General features: G+C 45.2%; 1 protein-coding gene across 1 annotated transcript; it reads right to left on the reverse strand.

The window, feature by feature from the left end:
• Nucleotides 1–7,667: 7,667 nt before the first annotated feature.
• Nucleotides 7,668–13,269, reverse strand: LOC100027066 (kelch-like protein 9). Its single transcript, XM_016424368.2, has one exon. The coding sequence runs from the start codon at nt 12,673–12,675 to the stop codon at nt 10,705–10,707; it is 1,971 nt and encodes a 656-aa protein (XP_016279854.2). The 5' UTR covers nt 12,676–13,269; the 3' UTR covers nt 7,668–10,704.
• Between the last annotated feature and the right edge of the window lie 286 nt (nt 13,270–13,555).

Consider the following 13,555-nt stretch of genomic DNA (forward strand, 5'->3'; position numbering starts at 1 on the left):
GTTTTGGAGTGTCCATCTGGAACTATGTCCCTGTAGGGCCAGTCCAGGCTGACCTTGTGCAGTGGTTTAGGCCCTGGGAGACAAGACCAAGGACAGCAGCTGAGGAAGAATTCAGCTGGGTGGTAGGTGAGTTTCTGCTTTCCTCCGCAAGCAGATTGATGGACTCTTCCAACCAGGTGGACCTGCAGCCTTCAAAACAAAGACCTGCCTCCTTGTCACCTATAGACTCACCCAGGCCACACTTGCAGGCCAGGAGAAGACTGATCTTTGACACTTGATTAGTTCCTACCCAATCCCCTCCAAAGTCCAGTCCTGTATTGGCCATCTCAGCCCATTAATGACTTTGTGACCTCGACTTCATCATTTCCCCTTCCCAGACCTCAGTTTCCCTTTCTCTCCAACAAGGGACTTTTACAAAATGATCTTTGAGGTACTGAAAATGTGATTCTGAGGCTTTTCTATTTTCACCTTTGAAATTTTGAAAATAAAGGGTTATACCCAAGAAAAATACAGTGTTCAGTGAATTGATCAGTCATTTGGCTACACATCCTGCTTCCTTGCTTCAAAAGCCATCTCTTCCCCCAAAGCCTTCACATATTCTTTAGCTTCAATTTTGTCTCCTCTAATCTCCCCCAACATGTATCCATAGATCCTTTAAGTTCGTGAACATGTTACCACGAATTCTTTCCACTATTTTTGTTCTATAGTGAGGTGGGCACAATGGATAGAACACTGGGTCTGGAGTCAGGGAGACCTGAGTTCAAATCTGCATTCAAGACACTACCTCTAAGCCTGGGACAAGGTCCTTAACTTGGGTCTGCCATAGATTCTTTACCTGTAAAATGGGAATAATAATATGTTTCTCACAGGATAAAGTGAAATAATATTTCTAAGGTGCTTTGCAAACCTTAAAGTGCTATATAAATGCTGGCTCTTATCCATGGAAGTTTCTAAAAGCTATTCTGGAAAATGTAATCTACTTGAGGGCAGGGACAAATTTAATTTTTGTTTCTGTATCCTCAGTGTTTAGCACATGGAGGAGGACTTAATGCTTGTTAAATTAAATTAGAGACCAAAGGAAGCAGCTGGGTGGCTCAGTAGATTGAGACCCAGGCCCAGATATGGTAGATCCTGGGTTCGAATTTGGCCTTAGACACTTTCTAGCTGTGTGACTGTGGGTAAGTCATTTGACCCCCATTACTTAGCCCTTACCATTCTTCTGCCTTAGAACCAATACACATTATTGATTCTAGGACAGAAGGTAAGGTTTTTTTTTTTTTAACTGAAATTTTTTATTTAATTAATTTAGAATATTTTTACATGATTATATGATTTATGTTCTCCCCTCTCATAGCCAATGCACAATTCCACTGGGTTTTACATGTATCATTGATCAAGACCTATTTCTATATTATTGATATTTGCACCAGGGTGAGGTGATCATTTAGAGTCTACATCCCAAATCATATCCCCATAGACGCATATGATCAGGCAGTTTTTTTCCCACAGTTCTTCCTCTGGATGTGGATAGCATTTTTTTTTCAGTCCTTCAGAATTGTCCTGGATCACTGCATTGCTGCTAGTAGAGAAGTCCATTACGTTTGATTGTACCACAGTGTGTCAGTCTCTGTGTATGATGTTCTCCTGGTTCCGCTCCTCTCGCTCTGCATCACTTCCTGGAGGTTGTTCCAGTTCACATGGAATTCCTCCAGTTCATTATTCCTTTGAGCACAATAGTATTCCATCACCAACATATACCACAGTTTGTTCAGCCATTCCCCAATTGAAGGGCATCCCCTCGTTTTCCAGTTTTTGGCCACCCCAAAGAGTGCAGCTATGAATATTCTTGTACAAGTCTTTTTCCCTGTGATCTCTTTGAGTTATAAACCCAGCAGTGGTATGGCTGGATTAAAGGGCAGACAGTAGAAGGTAAGGGTTTAAAAAAAATTAGAGACCAAAGGACAGTTGTATTTGAACATTGGAATGATAGCTAAGTAGAATTAATATACATTATATATAATATATTATATTAATATATATATATATATAATAAGAATTAATCTTATATTTTTAGACATCTCTGATTGGATGTCCCATAAGCAACCTTAAACTTAATGTTTAAAACCGAATGTGTTCTCTCTCAAACTCTCCCCACTTCCTAACTTTTCTCTAGTTGTTGAAGCCACCACAATTCTCCTGATTAACCAGGCTTGCAATCTAGGCATTGCTCTCTTACTGACTTTAACTCCTCATATCTAGTCAATGGTTAAGAATGGTCATGTCTACCTTCATAACATGTCTAATTACACCACTACCTTCTTTTCTTTGACACTGGAATCACCCTTAATTCCTCCATGCCTGGAGTATTGCAATCCTCTTCTGATTGGTCTTTCTGCCTTGACTCCCTTCCCACTCCAATCCACCTTCCTTTCTTCTTACTCCCCTCTGTGGATTCTGATCCAGTGATACTGGCTTCCTTGCTATTCCTAAAACACAGAAGACACTCCATTTCCTCTACTTTATCACTGGCTCTCCATTCCTGTAGCACTTCCTTTTGTCCTCCCTCTGAGCTTCCCTGGCTTCCTTCAAGTCTCATTTACCTTCTACAAGAAGCCTTTCCCAATCCTCCTTAATCCTAGTGCCTTCCTCCCTTAGTTTATCTTGTCTTTATCTTGTTTTTTAAAACCCTACTTTCTGTCATTATTAATTCTAAGAGAGTTAGGTAAGGTCTAGGCAGAGTTAAGTGACTTGTCCATGGTCATACATCTAGTAAGTAAATGTCTGAGGACAGATTTGAACCCAGGATGTCCTGATTCCAGAGCTGGCACTCTATCCACTGTGCTACTTAGCTGCCCCTGTTTGTACCTAGTCGTTTGCATGTTTTCTCCTCTGTTAGACTGGGAGTACCTTGAGGTTAGGGACTGCTTTTTTTGCTTTTTTGTGTGTGTATGTCCTTAGTACTTAATGCAGTCCCTGGCACATAGTAGGTATTTTATAAATGTTAGGTAACTGAAAGAATAAAGTTACAAGAGGAGATCCAAGCTCTGCCCAAATGCCAAAAAACACTTTATTACTAGGAGACAGAAGAGGAAGAAAGCAAAGTCTTTGCCTCAGAGTTATTACCAAATATGTATCAGAGATCTCACAACCTCTGGAAAAAAGAAAAGCAGTAAGTCTTGTTTCCAGAGCTGGAGAAGAGAGGAGGAAAAACCTAGATTCCTGTATTTCTCTGTACCTCTTCAAACAAGGAAGAACCCAATTTCCTGAGTCCATGAAATGTTCAGCCCATTTCCTGGCTAAAGTGAAACACAATTCTCCTCAACTCCCTGAATGAAAGTTCAACTTCCCTTCTGTCCCCATTTCTTGGTCACTCCTGTCACCCTGACAAGGGAATTCATATCTTTCAGGCCAGAATAGGCTTAGGAACCTTAGGATTCACTCTGATCAACTTTGTCCTTGAGTTAGCACCAAATAAGTACGAACACAGTCTGAAGGGTGGGTTCTGGGCTCTGAAATCCTTCTCCAACAATAATATTAAAGGGTTGGCTGAGGGACTTAGATGAATTCATTTAAATCAATATATTGAAGGTGAGAGCTAAAGAGCTAAGGCTGAATACCTGAGAAGGAACTTGGAGATCCCTAAAGATCTAGCATCATAAAAAAGAATTCTGGGGGAAAAATCTAAACCCAAGGTGCAAAGTTGTCATCAAGAATATACCAGTCAAGAGCTTGGTTGTGATGAGTGTTGGGATAGTGAGCCTGAGAGTGGAAGAAAAGTGACTGAGAGATGAAGCTAGGAATCTAGGATGGGGAGAGAAGGAAAATTGGGTAGAGGATGTCTTAGACCATGTCCCTTACATGCCCCCCAAGATCCTATAGGGAGTCAGTTTAGTATAGAAGACCTTACTCTATTCTGCTACTTTGACTCAGTTATGTGACTTTGAGACCACAATCACCTTTAAGGATATTGTTTTGTTTTTGCTAAAAAATGGTACAATAATAAATGTCTTCTAACACTAAACTCTATGATCTAAGCTGCTTCAATGTCTATCAGGCATGTGTGGGTGTGGAGTGGGGGAGGCAGGCAAACAAGCCCAAAGATGGATCAGAAGCTGCTCACACCACTTAGTTTCTCCTCAATCAAAATGAATCATCCTGCTCCCTGCTTTTGTGGTCCCCTTAGCCCTTGGGGATTCTCCCCTCCTCCCCCAAACCTTCCCACATACGACAACAGCCCTCAGTCACCTTGAGTCCCCATAGCCTACTGTCCTTGGGTCCTTTAAGCCCTAATCATATTACCTTTCTAAGGCAGTTCAGAAAGTTGTGTCCCTCCTCAGGAATTTGGTTTCCTTGCCTGTAAGAGGGGGTTGATGATAATTCTCATGCACCCACCACCCTGGTTTGTGGACACTGTCTGACTTCACCTTGACTCACACACAGTTAGGCACTATTGACTTCTTGGACATTCTTCCTCAGTTACCCAGAGTGTGGTGCAAACCTTAGATTTTCAAAATGATCCACTCTACAGAGCTTGAACATTTGCACCCCTCACCCTCAAAGTGGCCATTGCAAAACTGCCTTCTCCATGGTGGAATCCCTCACATCCCCAACATTTTATTATCTTGTCTCAGTCCCCACATCTGGGTAACCCTCCCTTCCCCCTCAGCTCCTGTTCTGGGAGGGCCTTCTTTTCTAGCGTCAAGCTCTTCTTTTATTTTTCTACCATTAGGATGCCTCCTAAATCTAAATCTCTAGTCTTACCTTCTCCTCTGAAAAAAAATCTTGAATATCTTTCTGCTTGATGGGAGCATCTCTCTGGATGGCCATCCCACCAGCCCCTCAAACTTGAGATGTTCAAACTTATAGCAAACCCTCCCTGACTACCTTCTCTATGTCTAGTCTGAAAATAGCCTGGACTCTTCTGACTTGGCCTGCTGCTAGGCCTCTGGTGTGTCCCCCAGACTCTTGCTGATCTTCCTGGCCCCAAGACCAGGCTAACTAGCCAGGCAGGAAGTCTGATGTAGCATGAAGATTCTTCTGAATTTTGACCTAGAAGAATCCAAACTCCTTACTTTCCCATTTACCGGTGTGACCTTGGGGCAAATCAGAGCAATCTCAATTCCAAAACAAGAGGATCTCTAAAATCCCTTCCAACTTTTAGTCCTATCACCCTAAATCACTCCCATATCTGTAAGCAAGTCCCATAGCTAAGGCTTAGGGTACTATTGGGCATAGTTGGCAAGCCCAAGATCCATTTGAAACCACTTCAAATCAGCTAAAATGGAATGCAAGGTTATGCCCAGAAGGAGCCAGTGGTGGGCTCCTCCTCCCATTCTGAGGGGCTTCAGCCTTTGCTGTTTCCTTTCAGAAAGAAATACAAACCCCTCTTCCAAGGGGCCTATTTTGAACTATCCACTTTTTCCAAAATGCATCCATCTGTACTTTGAGATACTGATGTCTTAGGGACTAGACAGAGAATTCTCACGTGGCAAGGAGTACTGCGTCTACTCCTTTACTCTCAAACATAACAAAGTTCTTCAAAGCAATTAGACCCCCAAATTGGCTAGATTGAACTTTTGGTTGAAAAAGGGCAGGGGTATCTTTTTAACCTCCTTCCACTCCTTCCAACTGAGTAGTCACCTCCCCCCCCCCCCCAACTTCAGTTTCTATTCAGAGTCTACTCTATGCAGAGTCCTGAGGGTAGGGCAGATGAAAAACGTACATCTAAGACAAAAGTCCTGTCTTCATAGAATTCTCAGTCTTTGGTGAAACTCTTTCATAGGCTATTAAAAAACAAACAAACCAACAACCTTCTGTCTTAAAATTGATAAGTATCCATTCCCGAGCAAAAGAATGCTAATGGCTAGGCAATGGAAGTTAAGTGACTTGCCCAGAGTCAGAGTTAGAAATTTTCTGAAGACAGATTTGAACCCAGGACCTCCAGCTTTTTATGGAACCTCGAGAACTTATTTGACATTCAGTGTCCATCTGGAACTATGTTCCTGCAAGGCCAGCCCAGGCTAACCTAGTAAAATAGTAGTTTAGGCACTGAGAGGACTCTGTACAGTGGCTGATGAGTTCAGCTGGACCACTGATCAATTTCTGCTTCCCTTGGCAACCAGACAGAACTGGAAGCAGGAGCCTGTTAGTAGGTTAGGAGCATCCCTCCTTTCCAGGTGGTTCTCCAGCTCCCCAAACAAAGATCTATCATCAGTCCTTTGAAGCATTCAGCCAGGACACATCCTCAAGCCAGGGGAAGTCACATCTCCAACTCTCTAACACTCATTCATGTACCTTCTCACTTCTACCTCCAGCCCCACCCAGGGGTCTAACCCTGTGTTGGCTCATTCCCTCACTACCTATGACACGTTGGATAAGTCACTCACCCTTGAGGGGGAACCTCTCTTACCTTCTCTTTTAAATTAATACCTTCTATGCAATACTCTCTATAGCCCCTTACTCATTTTTTTTCTATTTGAAGTTTGACAATAAAGAGATATTACTTTTTTTAACCTTACCTTCCATCTTAGAATCAATATTGTATATTGGTACCAAAGCAGAATAATGACAAGGGCTAGGCAATGTGGCTTAAGTGACTTGCCCAGGGTCACATAGCTAGGAAGTGTCTGGGGCAGACTTGAACCCAGAACTTTCTATCTTTTGAGCCTGGGTCTCAATCCACTGAGTCACCTTGCTGCCTCTTAGGGATATTACTTTTGAAAATACTGTGTCTTTGGTAGATTTTTGGTAAAGCTGTTGACAAAATACCTTGTGTTATTCTTGTGAAAAAGAAGGGGATATGAACTAAATGATAATTTTCAGAGATGACAAAGCAATCACATTGTGCTTCTGAAGTGTTCAATATTAGCTTGGTAAGAAGTCTGGTGAAGTGTCCTTGTGATCTATGTTGGTCCTCTGTGTTCCAATGGCTTGGATAAAAACGTACACAAGGTGTGCTTGTCCATACTGAAGATGAAACAAACCTGGGAGGGATAGAGCAAACACACTGGGCAACACAGCCAGAATCCAAAAAGATCTTGATAGGCTAGACCATTGGTCTACATTTAGTAAGACTGAATTTATCTAAGGCAAATTGAAAACCTTATTCTTGGGTACAACTTCACAGATAGAAGCTGTAGGAAGCAGTTACTCTAACACAGGTAGACTTATGAGAAAAGTAGTTACGCTAAAAAGGTTCTGAAAGTTTTAGTGTTGTACAATAGTCCTTATGATCCCTAAATGCTCTTAATCTCTAATCCTGGGGAATATGATTTGTTGAAAATTTAAAACAAGTGTTCCTCATATGGGACATCCCTATGCAAAGTGTTGTACATTTTCCCCTTATTACCCCTTGTCAGTCTCTCCACAGGCCTTACAGAAGCAGTGGGCCAATTCTTTTCTTTCCATGGCCACTTCTATAACCTTCCTTACCCCATCTTCAGCTATTTGGCACAGAAAAGATATAAAAACTTAAGCCACTTGACCATGGTAATTGTGTTCCCAATGGACACCTGGAATAGGAGAATAATCTTTTAAAAAATAATTTGAGGAAAACGGATCAAGATCATGGATTAAAACAACTTTCCACCACTGCAGCAATATAGTTTTGCTTCACGAAAGAGAAATAGAAGAAATAAACACAAGCAAAGAAAATGCAGAATGATCACTTTTTTACACATAATATATTGATTTACTTGGAGAACCCTAGAGAATTAACTTAAAAAATTAATGTAAACAATAATTTCAACAAAGTACCATGAAAAATCAATCCACATAAATGATCAACATTTCAGTATATTACCAACAAAATTCAGCAGGCAGGGATAAGGAGAAATTCTTTTTAAAACAACTACTTAAATTTATAAAATACTTGCTAGTCTACCTACTAAAATACACATGGAACTATATGAATATGACTACAAAATATTATTTTAAGGAAGTAGAGACAGACTTTAACAATTAGAGAAAATACCCATTGCTCATGGTTAAACCAAGCCAATAACAGGGAAAATGACAATGTTATCTAAATTACTTGTTTAGTGCTATAGCAATAAAAGTACCAAAGAATTACTTCATAGATCTAAAAAAAATTTAATGGAATTCATCTGGAGAAACAAAAAGTCTAGAATATTAAGGAAAATAAGGAAAACGAATAGTAAGGGGGCAGCAGCTAGGTGACTCAGTGTATTGAAAACCAGGCCTAGAGACAGAAGGTCCTCAGTTCAAATTTGACCTCAGACACTTCCTAGCTGTGTGATCCTGGGCAAGTCACTTAACCCTAATTGCCTAGCCTCATCCATCTTCTGCTTTGGAACCAATACACAATATTGATTCCAAGATGAAATATAAGTATTTTAAAAAAAAGAAAGAAAAAGAAAAAATGGTAAGGAGGGGAATCATTCAAACAATGGTGTTGGTTAAAAAAATAGAGGTGAATCAGTAGACTGTATTAGGTTCAAAGTATACAAAATTAAAGAAACCTGGTAATTTAGTGTATAGTGAACTCAAAAGAGCCAGATACATTGGTGAGGAATTACCAATGAACAAAAAGTGCTGGGGAAAATTGGATAGCCTGGCAGAATTAAATTTAGAACAACATTTTATAACATACACTGGGATTAGTTCCAAATTTACATATGACTTAGAAATAAAAGAAATATCATTAAAAAAAAAACAAACCCAACCAAAAGAACATGGAAGCAATTGTTTTTCCTCATCTATGGATAGGGGAACAGTTTTTGACCGAACAAGGGATAGAGAAGATAAAATAGAAATTCTGATTGTATTTAAAAGTTATTGTATAATCAATACCAAGCTACCTAAGACTAGAAGGGAAATAATTATCTGGGAAAAAATCTTTATAGGAATTTCCTCTGATAAAGATCTCATTTCAAAGATATATAAGAAATGGATTCAAATTTATAAAAATAAGAGCCATTCCTAAATTCATAAATTATCAATTTATGGTCAAAGGATGTAACAGGGCAGTTCTCAAGGGAAGAAATAGTCACGTGAGGAAAAAAAAGCTCAGAATTGCTAATATCTGACTAAACACAAACTAAAGAAACTCTGGGGTTCTCCTTCACACTTCATAGGTTGGCCTATATGGCAAAAAAGAAAAATGACAAATGTTGAAGATACTTTGGGAAAATAGGCACATTAGTGCAGTATATGGTAAAGCTGAACTGATCTAGCTCTTCTGGAAATCAGTTGGGAACTATGCCCCCAAGGTACCTAAATCAAGCATCCCTTTAACCATCATACTTCTACTAGATCTATATTTCAAGGAGAATAAAGAAAAAAGGAAAAGGACCCACAGGTACAAAAAATTATACTTCCTGCAACACTTAGTGATAGTAGCAAAGAACTGGAAACTAAGGAAGTTACCCTCAGTTGTGGAACAGCTGAAAAAATTATGGTATATGAATGTAATGGAATACTGTAAGAGATGATGAAAAAGACACTGTCAGAGAAACCTGGGCATATATGTATGAACTGATATGCAGTGAAGTGAGCAGAACCAGGAGAAAATTCATACCATACAGCAATGTAAAGACAAATAACTTAAAAAAGGCTCATTGACACTTATCAATACAAATGATTGCAGAGGATGGAGGATGTAGCAGGCTATATGAGTCCTGAAAGAGAAGTGACAAACTCAAGCTGCAGAATGAAACATACATTTTTTTCTGTTAAAGTTTTATTGAACAAAAGATAAAATATGGAAATCTGAGTCACTGAAACAAAGACACTTTCTGGATGAAGGTGCATCTTGTGCTAAGTAACCTTATTAACAGCAACTCTGGAGAGGACATGACCTATGTAATGTTACATCAATAGCCAAGGAGAACAGGGAAAATTCACTGGGACCCAAGAAACAATGGGCCTAAAACTGGAGCTGCTTCTTGTCCCTAACCCCCTAAATTCAGAAATAATCAATCCTCTGTCAATTAATAAAAGTAAAAATAAAAAATGTTGGAAGAGGTTTTTTTAAAATTCATATTTGTTGTTACTGTTAAATTTTAAAACTTACTAATTCTCTTGTATGTGCCTAAATGAGAAAATGAATAAACCCAAAACAAGGATACCAATGATGGCAAATTCTAGGCAGAGAGATAAGGCCTGGCCTTTTAAAATGACATCACTATTTATGCAATGACTTTTTTCTGGTCTAAGCAATTTCCTGCATTTGGAATGTATCTCACTTAGTCAGGTGGGCTGAGAGAGATGGCCAAAACACTCCAAGAACAGAGGGAAGCAGCTCATCTGAGACTGCCTCCTCTCAACAACTTGCAGTCACAAAACAAAAAGGGAAATTCCCCCCCCTCCCCCTGGAGCACACAGAACAAAGGACATCCCTCTGGCAAGGGGACCAGTGGGGCTTCCTCCTATAAGCTGGCCAGCTGGAGGCCTCCCACCCAACACACAGCCACACCAAGTCGGGATGAGCAGGAATGAAACATCTGGGAGACACAATACCTGGCTTTTTCACTGGTTAAACATTCAGCTCTAAAGCTGTTCAGGATGCTTTTGTTAACCACAGAGAAGCACCTACAACACACAAATATCACAAATGACATCATTTTCAGTCACTGTAAGCTAAGGCTAACTAAGAGCTACTGAGAACAAGGACAACGATAAAGAGGGGCACCCCCAGACCCAGATCCAGAGAAGGACCACATCGAGTGGCTCCAGGGCCCGGGTTTAAGGGGCAGAGAGAGGGGACTCTCGGGAAGGGGACCCCGTATTTTCCTCTGGTGGAAAAATTGTCAGGGTACAAGCCCGGATACCCCCTAGAGATTCGGGCAGGTCAAAAACCTTGTGCCACTCATCCTTCTCTGGATCGTATTTCTGCACTATCTCCACCATACAGCGGTTATTCCAGGAGTAGCCTCCCACCACATAGATCTTATCCTCGAACACGGCCACGCCCACATCGCTCTGGCCTCTTAACATGGCAGCGATGGGAGTCCACTGGTCGAGGGCAGGCAGGTAGTACTCGCAGCTGAGCACATCGTCGTAATCACTGGTTCCTCGGAAGTGGTTGCCCCCGATGACGTAAAGCTTCTCTCCCACAGTACACATGCAGTGCAGCCCCCTGACCGTGGTCATGGGCGCCTTCTGGGTCCATTTGTCCGTGTCCGGGTCAAAGCACATGAGCTCCTTCTGGAAAGTGTCATGAGTGATTCCCCCCGAAATATACATGAGGCCTCCGTACACGGTGCCCGCGTGGCCATAGTGGGGCTCGCTCATCTTGGCCACGTAGCTCCACTCGTTCATGCGGGGGCTGTAGCATTCCACGGTGGCCAGCTCTCCGGCCGCGTTGCGGCCCCCCACGGCGTACAGGTGGCCCTTGAGGGCGCTCAGGTGGAAGAAGGTGCGCTTCTCATTGAGGGGCGCCACCTGGATCCACTTGTTGGAGCGCGGGTCGAAGCGGAAGACCGTGTCCACGGCCGTCTTGCCTTTGGTGTCGTAGTTGCTCTGGCCCCCCACCACGTAGAGGAAGTTTCCGATGACGGCGATGCCGTGCTGGTAGCGCGGGGCGTCCATGGGGGCCAGCGCCTTCCACTCGTTGGCCTTCTCGTCGTACATCCTCAGCTCCTTGCTGACCACCAGCTGCTGCCTCAGCACGCCGCCCAACGTGACCAGGTGCGTGCTGTCCGAGCGGATGGCGGTGCGCTCCGACTGCATGACGGGCTGCATGTAGGGCATCATCTGGTAGTTGCTGGCCTCCAGCAGCAGGTTGACGCAGGTGTTGTCGGCGCGCATGAAGTCCACCGTCTGCACGTAGTTGATGAGGTCCTGGGGCGACATGAGCGGGAAGCGGATGTTCTTCATGAGCTTGGGCGCCAGCTCCATGCGCGGCTCCTCGTGGCGCAGCCAGCGGCACGCGGCCTTGAAGAGCTCCAGCTCGCCACAGTGCTTGAGGCTGTTGCTGGCCAGCGCCGCCGCCAGCCGCTCGAAGGGCAGCTTCTCGAACTCGCCGCTGTGCAGCAGCGCCGGGAAGTTGCGCAGGATGAAGTTGTTCACGTACTTGTCCACCTCCGTCAGGTTGTACGTGTTGGCCAGCCGCCCCACCTCCACACAGTTCTCTAGGGACACGCCCGAGATGAGGAAGACCTTGCAGAAGTCCAGGGCCGGCAGCACCTGCAGGAAGCTGGCCGCCTCCAGAGTGTCCTGCAGGTTGTCCATGGTCAGCGACAGCTTGGCCGTGTAGATGAAGTCGATGATCTTCTTCAGGCCCACCTTGTTCACGCCGTGCAGCTTGATGCACTTCAGATCTTGCTCTTTCATGCCCCCCGTGAACATGGCCTTGAAGTAGTCGCTGGCCGAGGCCATCATGGCCCGGTGCACCGGGAACGCATCATCGCCGTCGCCCGGCACCAGGCTCACGTCGCACAGCAAGCCCTCTCCGCGCAGCTGGTCGAAGCCCCGCAGCACCACCGAGCTGTGCGTGTTGCTGCGGAAGAACCGGGTCGTGCCGGCCTTGGATGACTGCAAGTGGGCGGACACGCCCATCTCGCCACCGCCGCTGCCGCTGCTGCCGCCGCCGCCGCCGCCGCCGCCGCCGCTGCCGCTCCCTAGAGGCGCCTTCACGTGAGCCTCCTCGTCTGGCCCCAGGCACCGCTCGCCGATGGCCGCCAGGAGCTCCCCTCCGGGGCCGCAATGGTCCATCCCCCCGCGCCGCTGCCCTGGTCCGCGGAGGGCCCGGGACGGACGCTGCTGACGCCGCCGCCGCCTCTGCCTCTGCTGTTCCGGAGCTCGGCGGGCTCGGCTCCACTCGGCTCCTCTGCGAGCGGGGGAGGGGAGGGGGCTGCACTGCTCGCGCGCCTGCGGGCTCGGCTGGGTGGGGGGGCGCGCGCTGGAGGGCTCGCGGCCTCCTCCGGAGGCCCCCCGCCTGCCGCGACCCGTGCTAGGCCGCTGCGCAGCCGGGGTCGCCGCTCTCGGGCCGCTGCGGGCCTCGGGCTCCGCGTGCCCTAGCCTGCCCAGTAGTTCCTTGGGGTCCTAAGGCCCCGCTGGACCTCGGCTCCCGGGGCCTGGGCTCTCCTTCTCCGGCAGAGATCGCGGCCCTGGGCCTCCAGCCTGGGAGCCGCTGCTGCCGCTGGAGACAACTGTGCTGTCGGGGCCGCTGTTGCTGCTGCCGTCCCCGAGGTTGGGACTACTGGGGCTGCGGCAGCAGGCGGGACTGAGGTTGTTGCGGGGGCTGCGGATGCTGCCGGGGCTGGGGTTGTTGCCGGGGCTGCGGCTGCTGCGGCTGCTGCTGCTGTTGGGGCTGCTAGGGCTTCTGGGGCTGTTGCTGGGGCTCCTGCTTGATGTCTGCTGCCGCCTCTGCTGCTGCAGCTGCCGCAACTGCAGAGACATACATTTCTGCAAAGGAACGGGGAAAATTGTTTTGCTCCACTATGCACATTGATTACGGGAGTGGGGTGGGGGATCTTAGGGAGAATGCAGGGGGTGTTGTGTTTTAATGGGGGACAGGTAGGAGGAAAGAAAGGAAATGCTTTATTATTGAAAAATAAAATTAGTTTTAAAGAAAAAATGGAGGGAGGTCGGT

The sequence above is a fragment of the Monodelphis domestica genome, chromosome 7 (genome assembly GCF_027887165.1).
Source record: "Monodelphis domestica isolate mMonDom1 chromosome 7, mMonDom1.pri, whole genome shotgun sequence".
Lineage (NCBI taxonomy): Eukaryota > Metazoa > Chordata > Mammalia > Didelphimorphia > Didelphidae > Monodelphis > Monodelphis domestica.